The sequence below is a fragment of the Leptinotarsa decemlineata genome, unplaced genomic scaffold (genome assembly GCF_025532065.1).
Source record: "Leptinotarsa decemlineata unplaced genomic scaffold, Ldec_3_MD MMD2_tig00026294_RagTag_RagTag, whole genome shotgun sequence".
NCBI classification, from domain to species: Eukaryota; Metazoa; Arthropoda; class Insecta; order Coleoptera; family Chrysomelidae; genus Leptinotarsa; species Leptinotarsa decemlineata.
In genome coordinates this window covers 11,449,267-11,464,949 of record NW_027412674.1, presented here as the reverse complement: position 1 = coordinate 11,464,949, position 15,683 = coordinate 11,449,267, and the positions used below count along the sequence as shown (strand labels likewise).

Below are 15,683 nucleotides of genomic sequence, written 5' to 3'. Positions count from 1 at the left end.
ACGGCGTAGTCAGTTCCCAGAATTGTAGATGGTGGGCTCAGGAAAATCCTCATTTTGTGATAGAATGTCGGGACCAATATTCATTTAAAACAAATGTGTGGTGCGGTGTTTTAAATAATCAGGTAATGGGACCATTCTTTTTTAGACACAATTCAACTTCTCAGGATTATTTGCAATTTCTAAATACTGAGATCAGTGATATAGTGGACAATATGCCGGTTGGAATAAGACACAGTCTGTGGTATCAATGTGACGGGGCTCCTATTCATAGTTCAAGACAAGTCAAAGAGAAACTATTAGAAATGTTTGTGGGCAAAGTTATTGGGCGAAATATGGAGCAAATATGGCCGCCTAGGTCGCCAGATTTAACCCCACTAGATTTTTTCTTGTGGGGTTACTTAAAACAAATCGTTTATAAACAAAGACCTTTTCGTGACGTGAATCACCTAGAAACTGTTATTAGAAACTCTATTTTAAACATAAACCCTGTGAGTATCAGCAACTCAATAAAAGATGTATCAAGAAGGACAATTATCTGCATAGAACGCGATGGAAGACATACAGAAATGTGGTGTATTTAATGTCGTGAGTCTTTTTTTCGTGTTTTTTTGCTATTAGGTATAGGTACATGTTTATTTTCAGTTCCTTTTAATTATGATTAAATTCCACTGTATTTTTTGTTAAAAAAACAATAAACACTCTAAGATATTGTTTCCTAATGTTCCGTTTTGTTCTAATTCATATTGTGAGGCCATTTGCTCATTAAAAAACTCAAGTATTGTATAGTTTGGAAAGCCCCGTTGAAACTAGATGAACTTTGCATCAAGTTTGACAACTTTTATTTTTCAAAATTTGTTTTTAACATCAAAGAGGCTCTTAAAATATTATTATATTACAAAAAAAGAAATTCGGTGACGAGTTTAGTTAAAATAAATGATTTAGTACAGGTGTGCTTAAATTTTGATAAGTAGAAAAAGCAGGAATGCGGAAAAATAGTGAAAATATAAAATACTTATTATGGGTTTGAAACTTGGTTTGTGGGTATAAAATTACAAAAGAAAATGTTTTTATCCTTTGATATTTTTGGATATTTTGAAGAATAATGCCATTTTTCGATGTTTCTTTTTTTAAATGTCAATTTTGACAGGTTAAGGAAATCACGTGACCTATTTTGTAGACACCATTTGACATCATTTCTTAAGCAAAATCTACTGCCAAAATCAAATTTCACATAAAACGATAAATAAAAAAGTTTCCCATTTGATGCGGACTTTATCGGTAAGACTGTATATTTATATATATATATATATATATATATATATATATATATATATATATATATATATATATATATATATAAATCGGTTAAATTCATATTTTTGGAAATGATACATATTAATAACGAAGAACATTCAATGAATAAACGAACTGATATTGATAGTCTCAGCAAAATTTACACGTACCTACTGAAATATGATAAAGAAAATAAAAGATCTAGTAGTTCGAGTATTATTCGGAATTTTCCCACTTGACATTGTCAGCCAAAAATTTTTATCAAATGTCATTACATGTTTTTCTATCTGTTTTTGAACCTTTTTATATTTTATTCTCGCGTTAGTAAGTTCTGAATATTTATATATTTTTTACAAGATATATATTCTTATTATTGTAGTTGTACTGACGAAGGTGTGAAATATACCGAAAGCTTGACATATAACAAAGAGTTTTCTTTGTAACAGCCCAGCTATTGACTGCAACCTCACGAATTGAACCGATTTATAGTTAAAAACGATAAGAGATAGATTATCGGTTGAATTGTGGCAAAGTTGCTTATTTCAGAGACCTATTCAATGATATGAAAAAATCGAATATAGCTCTTCTGATTCTGGAGATATACAGGAAAAACCAAAAAATCCCAAATTGGTTTTTTGCCTCTATCTTCTTTATTCGCAGACATATTAAAAATCTGTCCACATTTTGCTATGATGTGGGCTATCAGAATATGTCCATGAATATTTTATACAGGGTGTCATCTGACTTGGACAACCCCCATCTTTGAATTTTTAAATACGGACCTGTATTTTTTGTTGTATTTTTTGTATCGTCGACGTTCACTTCATACTGAGAAATTAAATTCAATTTTATATTTGGGAATGTTTCGGTAATATTTCATTATTATTGTGTGAATTATTCCCTTTTAAATTACGGCCTAGTAATTCGTTGAATGAGTTAAATAAAAACACAATAGCAACTTTTACGTCTCCCTATGTACTGTAAAGTTTTTCGACAGTTTTTTTTTTTATTTTTAGGTACCTATTCGTATTCTTTCATATTTCCATTGCTCTGAGCGTTATCTACAATGAACTTCGAATAAGAAAACCTTTTATTATCTGAAACATATCTACATCAAAAAAACATTATATGTGATTTTATGATCAGAAAAAGGAATAATAGCAATAACAACATCAAAAACGAACACTATAATTGTAATGAAAATTGAAATGAAGTAATTTATATACAAAAAAAATTTAATGGCGCAATAAATGTTCGAACTGGAGTCCATCCATTTCGAGACATTTTTGAACTCGGTTTTTCATATTATTTCATATTATTATTCGCTGCATTGTTGCGAAACCATTCAAAATCCTCAATCTGGTCTTCCATATTTTCTATATGTCTGCCAGCGTAAATCATATTTTTCAATGTCTCCCTTAGAAAATAGTCCAAAATAGTAAGATCTGGTGATTTTGTAGGCCATCTTATTGGCCCATTATTTGTCTTGAAATGGAAGGACTCCAATTCGAACATTTATTGCGCCAATAATTTTTTTGTGTATATAAATTACTTCATTTCAATTTTCATTACAATTATAGTGTTCGTTTCGGATGTTATTATTGCTATCATTTCTTTTTCTGCTCTTAAAAACACATATAATATATTTCTGTTGTAGATATGTTTCAGATAATCATAAAATATTTTCTTATTCGAAGTTAATTGCAGAAAACGTTCAGAATAATGGAAAAATATGAATAGGTACCTAAAAGTTAAAAAAACACTCGAAAAACCTTACGGTACATAGAGAGACGTGAAAGTTGCTATTGTGTTTTTATTTAACTCAGTTAAAAGAGAATAATTTACCCAATTATAATCAAATATTACATAAACATCTCGAAAAATAAAATAAAATTTACTTTCTCAGTATAAAGTGAAAGTCTACGATCCAAAAACTACAACAAAAAATACAGGTCTGTATTCAAAAATTAAAAAATGGGGGCCCATGTCAGATGACACCCTATATAAAAGATTCAAGAACATATTCTGATAGCTCACATGCCAATAGCAAGAAGTGAACAAATTTTCAATATGTCTGCGACTGAAGAAGATCTAGGCAAAAAAATTATTTGGGATTTTTTGGTTATTCCTGTATATCTCCAGAACCAAAAGAGCTATATTCGATTTTTTCACATTATTGAATAGGTTTCTAAAATACGCAACTTAGCCACAATTTAACCGACACTCTATCTCTTATCGTTTGCGAGATCCCCATGTACAGAAACGAATTTGAATAAATTATTTTCCAGCAGCTTGAATAAGGATATGATTCCTGAAATGTAATCCAATTATTCAATTTCAAACTTATATCTTTGCCGTGAATGATTTAAACAAAGTATTCGATAAGAAGATTTGAAACATAAATATAACAAAAGTAATTTTATTCGGGCAACTGATAGACAATCATTAAAAACTGATCTGTAAAAATATTTTCACACATCTGAATGTACCCCCTTTTCTTCCTGGGTCCTAAGTACTATAAAATATGAGAAACTTTCGTTGTTCTTCAAAATAAAAAAATTCAAATGCACTGAAATAAAATTTTGAATTGTTTTAGTACATTTTGACCAGAAATTTAAACACATCTTACCAAGAAGGGAGCACAGGACCATATAAAAGAAGTGCCAGAATTTAAATATGCTGTTTCTTTTAAAACTTTCACTTCCCTATCTCTAATTTTTAATACTTGTTTTTCGAAACTCGGCTCCCAGGCATATAGTTTCAATACTTTAATTCCATTTAAAATTTCATTCATCAATTTGACACGTTGGTCTTTGTTCTTCATTTGCTTAACATGCAGATTTTTGACTTTGTTGGCAATGAAGCCATTGACGGGTATCATAATTATCATTACTGCTAATCCAGCAAGCACCGATGGACCCAACTCTTTCCACAAGAAGTAGAGAGAAAGGCAAATTTGAAGTGGAGCAGACCATATCATGTTCAAATTACTTCCCACTTCGATAAACTTTTGTGCGTCAACTGCCATCAAATTGACAATTTCACCTACTGTGGTTTCTTTACGTGCGCTATTGGAAACTCTTAATGCTTTTCTATAAATCGTTGATACCAACACAGTTCGAATTCTCATTCCAATGACATACATCTTGTTGAAGTATTGGCCTGTTAAAAGGGTTTGTAGGGTAGCCGTTAAAAACAGAAGTCCAGCATAAAAATATCCCTTCCATGTTTCCTGTCCGTCTTTGACATACGAAATTAAAAACCTGAAAAAAATCATGAAAAACTAATTATGTGAATTTATAATTTAACTACTCAATATACCGATTTTTATTGAATTTAAAACATGCTTCGAAACAGAACTCAAAAGGATTGTTTTGTGTTCATTTTATTTATTTATTCACGGGTTCAAAATCCATTTTACTCAATACAATTTAAAAAAACGAAATGAATGAAAGGCATTATGTAACACTTCAAAAATACAAATTAACGCATAACGCATTGACGCATAACGCATTAACGCAACACGCATAGAAAACAATATGAAACAAGTTATTTTTTGAAAATACAATAAAACGAGGTGAAATTTCGTTTTTCTCAAAACATATTTATCTATCCATCAGTTTCTATTTTGTCCCCTTTAAAGTGGTCTCTATCCGGCGATTCGGTTTTTATCTCCTCAATCGTCGCAAATCTGGTGGATACGGCGGCTGAGGCATGCTTACGTTGTTGTTTTTGTTCTAAAAATTGCGAACAAACAATACCGGATGTTTTTTTCGTATTGCTTCTCGCAAGCGGCGCATAACTTCAAGATAACGATCTATTATATCAATAATTCAATTCTTCTATGGAAAATAATAATCAAAACTTCCTACTTTTCATACTACTTGTATCCATGTATCATCTTATCAATTATTTTACGCAGAAAATGTGCAGGATTATTTCAAAAAGAAGTTCATAAGTACTTACCCTAAAATTTGAGGACTAACAAACGTGAGTAGATCTTGGATAAGTTTCAGAAAAGTTCCAAACATGTACATGGTTCCGAAACACTTGAACAGGGCTGGAAGGATTGACGCTCGTTTTTTCTCAGTGTTGGTAACAAAATCCACACTACTTGGAGCAGATTCATACTTTGCTGGAGGAACTTGTGTAGGGACAATACTGTAACCGATTATGCACTACCTTAATATTTGTTTATATTGACCTCAAATAATTCAAAAATCTACAAAAAAAGGCTATGAAAGCAGTTTGATGTGCAGGAGATGATGAATGATGGTCATAGTTTATACAATGGGATTAGATACTACATTAAACAAGAAGAGTTATTTTCACAGTACAACTTCATGATTCAACAACTGGTTACACATAGGCTTTCAGTATATTAATATAAAATGAACAAATAAGGCAAGTGTCTTATTCCAAAACAGCGGATCATAAAAGGTGACGGTTTTCCATGTACGCGAAAGTTTTACTCTTTCATGTACTATATTGTATAGTAATCCTATGAATGATATCTGGCTCAATTCCACGATATGATTTAATACTTAGCAAGAAAAAATTAGGTATATCAGTATTTCCTATCTTCAGGAATAAACAAAGTCATTGTCAATTCAGAAATTAAAAGAAGGTCCTGGGCCTCATACAAAGCTTTATCAGGCTAGCATGACGAATCCAGCAAAATTTAAAAAAAATACATCAATTTGTAGCTAAATAGTTGCTAATTAGTTGCCAAAACAACGATTTTGTTGCTCGTGCCGATCCCTAGAAATCGCAAATAATGCTATCGTGATATAAAGGTAGCAAAGCAACTCAATAAATTATATACTTTTCCTTTGATCTTTACAGAAGATTTAGTTACTACTTAGTTGCTAAACCTTGGATATAGCGAAAAATTTTTAAATATTTTTTTTCTGATCTTGTTATCTTAAAACTGGTTTTTACTGGAATTCAAGATGTTCTAAATTTGTTGCTCACCAAGAGTAAACTTGAATACACCTTGAGTATCAGTAACAAAATAGTTGAAACCGATCGGCCGATTTTCAAAATTTTTTTTTATTTTCCACGTTCTTGCTATCTTGAAACTGGTTTTCCTTAGAATAAAAAGTGTTTCAGATTTGTTGCTCACCAGGAGTATACCCAAATGCACAAGTATCAACAACAAAATAGTTGAAACCGATCGGCCGAGATCAGGAAAACCAGTTTCAAGATAGCAAGAACGAGGAAAATTTAAAAAAAATTAAAAATTGGCCGATCGGGTTCAACTATTTTGTTGCTGATACTCAAGTTGTATTTGAGTATACTCCTGGTGAGCAACAAATTTGAAACACTTTTTATTCTAAGGAAAACCAGTTTCAAGTTAGCAAGAACGAGAAAAATAAAAAAAAACTTGAAAATTATTTAGCGTCTCTTCACTATCTTGACATGCCACGAACGTGTCATACGACCCAGGAGAAAAACAAAGTAACCCCAACTAGGCTAGTAAAGGGAAACGCTTTCCTTCCCGATGTTAAAAATGGTACAGACCGGATTGAGTGAATCTTAGAGAAACATGACGTGAAACCAATAGGTATTTAGGCCAACAAAAACTATCAGAGAAAGTCTAAGGCCAGCTAAAAACCTCAGAGAGCAAAACCCGAGGTTCACCTGATTGGAACCTTGAAAATAAGTATAGGTACCCATCTCTCTGACCACAAAAGGAAGATTGAACTGGAAAAGCTTGCAAGGCTAACCCTATTTATCTATACAGGTATACCATACAGGTATACCACACCTCTGGTGTCTTAAATTGATTTTACAATATGTTCTTATGTGATAGTTCGTTGAATCTAATATTTAAAAGTTATAGCTATATATATATATATATATATATATATATATATATATATATATATATATATATATATGCTGAACTGGTTTTCCGGGTATTTGATCCGTGTATGTGATATTATCTCTAATTTCACCGACGTTTCGACAAAATCTCATTTGTCATTATCTAGGTGTGCTAATACGTGTTCAGAAGTTTTGTTGACCTTGCTCAACTCACTTCTTACTATACTGGTAAAACGGTATTCGTTACGTGTTCAGATATAGAGGGTCCATAAACTCTCTACTACCTACTACTTAAATGTTGTTGAGTTTTACCTGAGTAACAACAATGAAATATATATATATATATATATATATATATATATATATATATATATATAACCATTTTCAAGCTATAAGTTATGAACTCGAGTTCGCTGACTGAGCATCACTCAGCGATAGAGTTATATCCGTTGTTCCAGACGCGACTACATGCTAAGTCGACAAAACGTAACTTATAAATATTTGTTAATTCAATAATCATTCATTCTTGTTACTTTGCCTGAACTATAACGTTGCATTTGTCCAAAATAAAATCTTTTTAAAAAAGTATTTTCGTATATTGCATACGTAACTTATATAAAAGTTAATTTCACAATATTGCCTATCTAGTTGTCCTTAATTTATTTTCAATGTGTGTTCTCATGTAATAGTCAGTAAATCTAATAATATTATTTTAACAAGCTATATAGTATGCTATTTGGTATTGGTATTACTTTACTAGATCTTTTTAACTGACCATAATATTTTGCATTGCAGTCCTTAAATTCAGTTTCGTAATTTCCAGACTTTTCCGAATTCTCGACTTTGTCTTTTGAATTTTCCAAAAGGCTCTGTAGTGTATGACTTGTTTTAAAAACCACCTTCAAACCCAGTTCTTCGGTTTTTGTCCTTTCTAAAAGTCGAGTTTCGTTCATTCTTAACCTAAACTTCTTTCTTATTATGTCATCTACAATATCCCTCAAGAAACCGTTAGTGACAGCTATTTCCTGTATTGTACGTTTTTCTTTGGTGAACCTCTCATGTGTGAGAGGAAAAGTCAATAGACGATGTATAAAAAATTCAACCCAGCACTTTTGTGCTGTCCACAATGATGTGGACTGTTAGGAATATACCTGTACGTGCTTGTTTCTTTTCTAAATATATCGTATTCTAACCCTCCATATTGGTTCCTCATTACCAAAATGTCACGAAATGGTAGTTGTCCTTTATTGAAGGACATCTATTATTTAAAAAGGAATTTTTTAGTATCGAATATCGCGAAAATATCATTCAAATACCTTAGCCATATCCTAGGAAAATACTTTGACTTTTCTTTGGTTTCCATTTTGAATCTGCTCGTGAACAGGTCTGCCAGGTAGGGGGACAAGGGGTTACCCATGACCGTTCCTTCCTGTTGTTCGTAAAAGCAACCTTCTACCTGGAACCGATTTTGTTTCATACACAAATTAGTAAGTGAAACAAATTCATCGATTGGTATTGCAAGGTCTGTGGAATTGGGACGCTAGGAAATACGGAACTAACATCAAAAGAAACCAAAATCTCACCTTCTTGCATAACGATGTTTTTTGTATTTTTTGTTTTTTGTAGGAGCTCCAATAGCTGACACGATGGGGCGCATTGATTTTCCCGGTTTGTGGATTTTTGGGGAGTTGGAAACTTGTAAGTTCCGTTTCAGTTGAGGGGTAAGTATTTAGTCGCATTTCTTGAGGACGTCTTTTACTTCGGCAATCATCTTTGGTAACGGGTTATACCTGAGGTATACCTGTAGGGTATACCTGTATGGTACACCTGTATAGATAAACAGGGTTAGCCTTGCAAATTTGTCCAGTTTAATCTTCCTCTTGAAAATGATCACTTGGTGATCAAAACACGTGTCGAAGTGTTAAAAATAACGATTTGGTGTTAGGAAAAAACTCCAGTGATATGCATTACTACACCAAAGGTTCCAAACAGTGCATCACAAATAATAAAATCTGGCTACCTGTCCTTGATTTTACACAAACAAGGTCAGGTAATGCAATTAAGAAAAACCAAGCCACGTCCACCTATGATAACATAAATCCGAAGACAAATTTTAGCACTTTAGTTTCTGCGTTGGAAACAACAACTTGTGCACCAACTCGAGCACTCCAAACTTCGACCGGTACATCATCGCCTTTGATTTCTACCGCAGTAGTATACAAAATGTTAGGTATAAAAACCTGTAGGCTACGGTAAAAAATGAAAATAGCTTTGACACAATGTTTTGAATTTTGCTTAGACATTTTGAAAAATATTTCGCTACAACCAAGTGATGCTGAGAAGCAAAATGTGTTGCATTAGACATTTCAATCATTGATCGCCTTCAGCAACTGACTAATTTTTGAGTAGTTTATTTTGTAATTCTGATATTCAGCTGTAATATTTCAATATTGAGAAAATCAGCTCAACAAAAAAATAGACTGGAAAAAATAGAGTCTCGAAGAAAATTACAAAAAAAGGAAACTAGTTATGAACTTTCTATGCTTGCGTTTTGATGGAAAAATTGCTTGAGAGAAAATTTGATATCTATATTTTTTATATGTCACATATAACAATAAAGAAAAAAGCAACCATTTTTCTCCAATTTGGGTGCATCCTGTTCAAAATTCTCTTGGTCATAATTTCGCCAGCCTGATGCTGTTTGATGTATGGTGGAAAAAGTTATTTAAGGAATTACATAGAAGGCAACTTTCAGAGGTGAAGCAGAAACTCAGAATATGCAAATTGAAATGAATAGACCAAAATAAAAAATGGGAATAATACCTTTCAGCTTTTCTCAACGACTTTTGCCAATATTTCTCAAAATCAGGAACCAATTCTCTGGAAGAATCTCCGGGGTTCATCTCCCATAAGTCATCCATTTCAAGTGGTTTACGGAAACCTTTCCACGCCAATGCATCAAACCAAGCAAAGAGTAAGCGTGACAAAAACCCAGCGCTTTCTTCCGGACAAGGATTCTTTAAAAAACATATTTGTCAGTTTTCGAGAATTAAATTCCCAACAGATTTCAACAGATTTTTACCTGCACTTTCGGATATTCTGTAAATTTTGGAGCATGGTCAGCAAAACAATTCAGTAAAAACATTAAAATAACCAAAGGATAGTATATCAAATAACTGATATAAAAATAATAGGATTCCAGCGGAATTTCATTTCTTTGCGCCCCACGAATTTCTGTTCGATATTGAGGTGCTCCGCATATTGCCATGAGAAACCAAAACAGAAATAACAAGCCCGACGTCTGCATTCCATATTTTCTATTGTATATAAGAAGTAGAGCGGAAAGACCCTGAAAATTAGAAACAGATTGAAAATGCAACAAATAATTCATTTAGTGAATAAATTGTGATAAATAAGTCATTCTATCAAAAAATCTGTTTAATTCATGAAAATTGCTTTTTGAGCATTTGTTATTTAATGGAAAATTTCATGGTATTTCAATCGTAAACAAGCCTTAATAACACAATATTTTTGGTTAAATAATCTAGTGATCCAAATGAATTGTTATCGATTGTTTTTCGGCCAATGTTTCGAATTAAATTAAATTCCTCTTCGGGGCTCGAAAAGAAGTTATTACATGTCAAAACTATAACTAAATTTAAAAATCATCAGATGTGTTAGATTCATACTCTGCATTTATTTAATGTCCCCCCATTTTATTTTTTGAACGGGCCAAGTCAATTCAAAAAATTGAAATTTGGGATAATGTAATTATTGCATGAAAATTAATAATAATATTTATTTATCCTTTGAGACGTTAACAACGTATGGGAAACAACACGTTAAAATAGTATAAAGAAAATAAACATACATTAAGATAAAATACCTCAGTAGTTTTAAAGTATAAAATGTATAAAATATAAAGAAAAAAAAACAAGATTAGTCAAAATTGGATGTATAATAAAATAATAAAATCTGGATGAACGTCTGGACCGCAATCAGCTAAAGTCGTCTAAAAGGAATTCACTGACACTAATAAGCCTTGTACAGGAGCAAATTTTTAACTTCTCTTTTAAATGACATCAAATTCATGGATTTAAAGTGATCAGGTAGGTGATTGAATAATTTTATTCCCATATATTTGGGTGACTGTTCAATTTAGAGGATCTGTGTCTAGGAATACTTAATAATTTTCCATTTCTGGTTGAGTAACTGTGGTAAGAATGATTTGTGTTATATTTTGTTAAATTATCGTGGATGTATAGTAAGCATTTAAATATGTAAATACAAGGGAATGGCAGGATTTGATATAATAATAATAATGATAATAACTTTATTCGTCTTTTCGATCATATACAATGATATAAGACATGTCATAAATAAAAATATGGAAGATATATAAAACAATAATAACAGTCCACAGTATAACATAGATCTGACACTTGAAACAGGTACTTAACTATATACATAAATTAAAAATAACACAAACACACATACACACATATATGTATACACATACATAAATATACATAAAGTAAATTTATCTTTAACTAGGATGAAACAAATGCAGTGAAAGCAATAATCATGATATCAGTGTATCCCGTTCTAAGAATTCTTCTACGCTATAATATCCCTTATTAGTTAATAGCTCCTTTATTTATGTTTTGGGATAGTTAACAAATGTCTATTTCATGTTGCATAGTTGCATGAACTATTGATTCATCTCTCAGATTGGGTACATTATTTTTCACATGGAAACAGAGCTTTATATATATAGATACAAGGTAACGTTAGCATCTTGTTCTTGCAGAAAGTAGGTCTACAGCTATCCCTGGGTGCAATATTAAAGATAGTTCTAATTATTCTTTTTTGAACAATAAAAACACGTTTTGCCCCCACAGAAGAACCCCACATTAATACATTTTGAGCCATATGTGAGTACGCCGATGAATAGTAAACAGTCCTGATACCATCTAAACTAAGCACGCCTTTGATCTGTCGTATTGCAAATAACGCTTGATTCAAGACAAGGTTTTATCTATAAACATACCAAGGAGTTTGGCTGTTTTCGAAAGTTGGATGCTGTTGAGTTTCACTGTTTTCCTCAACGCGAAGCTTAAATGTACTGTTTTACTTTCGTCCAGTTTTAGTTGATTTCTATCACACCAAGAAATCATGTCATCCATGACTGAATTAATGTTGTTTTCTAGCTCCTCCACAGTATTTCCGGAAACTGTTATGGTAGTGTCATCTGCGAATAGGATAATAAAACCTTGTTTTATATACTTCGGAAGATCATTTATATAGATGGAGAAAAGCAGTGGGCCTAAAATGGACCCCTGTGGTACCCCAAGGATAATATCTTGAATATCAGATACTGCATTATTCACAGTCACTACCATTTTCCTATCTTCCATAAAAGATTTTATCCATTCCAGAAGGAACCCTCTAATGCCAATGTTATATAACTTACTAACCGTTATGTCACTATTTACTGAATCAAACGCCTTAGCCAAGTCAAATAATATTGAAACTACGTACTTCCGCTTATCGATTTCATTGTAAATAAACTCGAATTTTTTAGCAGTAGCGGTCTCAACTGATCTAGCTTTTCTAAAACCATGTTTATGATAGGTTAGAATCTTGTATTTTTCGAGAAACGCAATAATTCTATTTGCTACTATTTTTTCAATAACTTTAGATGGAATACTCAGTAATGATATTTGGCGATAGTTATCTGTATCTTCATGAGAACCCTTTTTATGAATAGGAATAACTTTGTCTGTTTTGTAGACACTCGGAAGCACGCCTTCCATTATAGAGTGATTCATAAGATTTAATAGAATTTCAGATATAGATGGAATGATATATTTTAGAACTTTTATTGTTATATCGTCTAGGCCACTCGATTTTTTATTTTTTTAGTTCAGTTATTGTTGAAACTAGTTCAGGTTCTAGCACTTCTTCAAAAAACATTGAGTTTTCGTTAAATTCCGAGACCGTATGTGGTAGTGACATGTTCTGACCTACATGTCTTAACAGAGCTACCGAGGCTGCTCTGGCAAAGTGGCAAGCAAAAGTATTGGCAACTTCTGTTCCATCGTTGATCCGAATACCATTTACTTTAAGATTAATGTCCCTTTTATTGTCAATTTTGGTTTTCCCTCTAAAACTATTTACAATTTGATTTGCGTAATATCCTGTTTTTAACTTCTTTAATCTATTTGTATATTCTCTTTTTCCCTTCTGTAAATCTCGTCACTCACTTCTCCATCTATCATTCTTTTGTGCAATTCTCTCAACTGACTGCTTTCATTCTTAACTTCTCTCGTTACCCAACTTTTTTTTACTTTCTGTTTTTGTTTTACATTTATCCTATTTTTAGGACATGATATGAAGTGCTGTTTGTACGATTCTCTCCATGGAAAATCAAATAATTTTCTGATAATTTTATTTTGAAGTGAAATTGATACATGAAACTTTCAAGATGGCCACTGGGTGCCATCTGGGAAAAAAATTTAATGAAAAGGGGGGTCTTGTGATACATCATTTTAAAGCTTTTGGCGAATGCTTCACAATCCTAGAATATAATGTCAATATATTCGACTACTACAAAATGGAGGAACTTTTAATAATTGTCTGAATATATTGACATTTAACTACATAATATGAGGTAATAAGTTTGAGGTCAGTTCAGAAGATGCTCGAAATGATTGTCTTGAACTTCTTGACAGATGAACAGCTCATCCAGTATTTCACGCCAAACATTTTCTAACACAGTAACGTCAACTACCGGTAATGTACATAACAAAAAGTCCCCAGGTCATCCATCCATTCCGGAAGAACAGCAAGTGCAAATAATTGGTTAGATGGTAGTAAATCCTGAACAGTCTACTTATTCCGTCGCGAATGTTCGTGAGGTGTCTCCTTCCACTGTGTGGAGACTTTTGAAGAGGAATAGGTATCATTCATACAAAATTCAAATGGTACACCAATTAACTGAAGATGACCCTGATACAAGAATATAATTCTGCGAAATCATGACGGAAACCATTGCAAGGCATCCTACCTATCTCCAAAATATTCATTTTAGTGACGAATGTACATTTTTTCAAACGGCAATGTTCACAGACAAAATTGCCATTATTGGAGTGACACCAACCCTCACGTTTTCCCAGAAATACATACCGAATATACAAAAAAAATTAACGTTTAGGCAGGAATATTGGGAAATCATATTGTGAGACCTCTATTTATTGATCAAAATTTAACAGCGGAACTGTATTTGAATATGCTGGTAACTGCTGTTGACCTTCTCATCACTGAAATTGTCGAATCGAATCCTAATGAATTCGATATGGATATTGTATTCCAACAAGATGGAGCAACCACCACATTACTCCAGATAAGTAAGAAACTATTTGGATACTCCTTTTCCCGGTCGTTGGATTGGCCGTCGAGGTCCTACAGAATGGCCAGCCCGCTCGTCAGATTTGACACCTTTGGACTTTTTTACGGGGCTATTCGAAGCAAAAGGTGTACGAAACTGAACCAGCCTCAATATTGGATATACGGCAGAGAATAATAAATATTTGTAGAGATACTGACGTTACTGTGTTTGAATATATTCGGCGTGAAATATCGGATAGGCTGTTCATATGTTAAGAAGTTCAAGGCAACCATTTCGAGCATCTTCTGAACTGACCTCAAGCTTATTACCTCATATTAAATAGTTAAATGTCAATGTATTCAGACAATTATTAAAAGTTCCGCCATTTTGTAGTAGTTGAAGATATTGACATAATATTCTAGGGTTGTGAAGCATTTGTCAGGAGCTTCAAAAAAATGTGTCACAAGACACCCCTTTCCATTAAATTTTTCCCCAGATGGCGTCCAGTGGCTTTCTTGAAAGTTTCATTTGCCAATTTCACTTCAAAATAAAATATTCATGCATTAATTTCATTATCGCAAATTTACTTTTTTTGAGTTGACCCGTTCAAAAAATAAAAGGGCGGGCATTAAAAAAATGCACTGTATTAGTTATACAATGTGTTCATTCTGTCTCGTCCATTGTATTCTGCGGATTGTTGATTACAAGGTTGCCAAATATGATATGAAAATATTTTGTTTGATTACCCCGCCTGTAAGTGATCGGTGAACTATGTTAGATAACATGAATGTTCCTTGTGATATTGAATAATCGTGAATATTACCGTGTTAGGAATCACACGTTAAAAGGTAAGACCTCGTTAGTCCTTAGCTCGCACAAGTTTCTCAACTTCTGAAAGTTGTAGTTCGTGTGGGGGCGACAGCTGATTAACGGAAAAACAGAAACAGATTCTGTTTCGGCGTATGATTCGAGACTAATACTGTGTACTCTTTATTATACAGTGTGTAACAACGAAAACTTAACAGAGCCGTTTTTGAATATAAAAAGTAAGATTTTCAAAAAAGCTCGGATACATCGATTTCTAATTAAAGGGGGACACCTTTCAGACTAATCAGATTTTTTGTAGTACGCACCCCCTCGGAGGGGTGCGTCCGACGACCCTTATTTAGAT

The 15,683-nt window shown here is 32.7% G+C and overlaps 1 protein-coding gene across 1 annotated transcript in view; it reads right to left on the bottom strand.

The window, feature by feature from the left end:
• The window catches only part of LOC111516459 (multidrug resistance-associated protein 1-like), a 179,667-nt gene that overhangs the window by 41,365 nt on the left and 122,619 nt on the right, over window positions 1–15,683 (bottom strand). The window contains exons 5-8 of the mRNA XM_074180369.1: window positions 10,205–10,471; window positions 9,946–10,139; window positions 5,260–5,454; window positions 3,923–4,556 (exon numbers count right to left, since the gene is read on the bottom strand). Coding sequence (XP_074036470.1) covers window positions 3,923–4,556; window positions 5,260–5,454; window positions 9,946–10,139; window positions 10,205–10,471 — 1,290 coding nt within the window. The remainder of the gene's footprint in view (window positions 1–3,922; window positions 4,557–5,259; window positions 5,455–9,945; window positions 10,140–10,204; window positions 10,472–15,683) is intronic.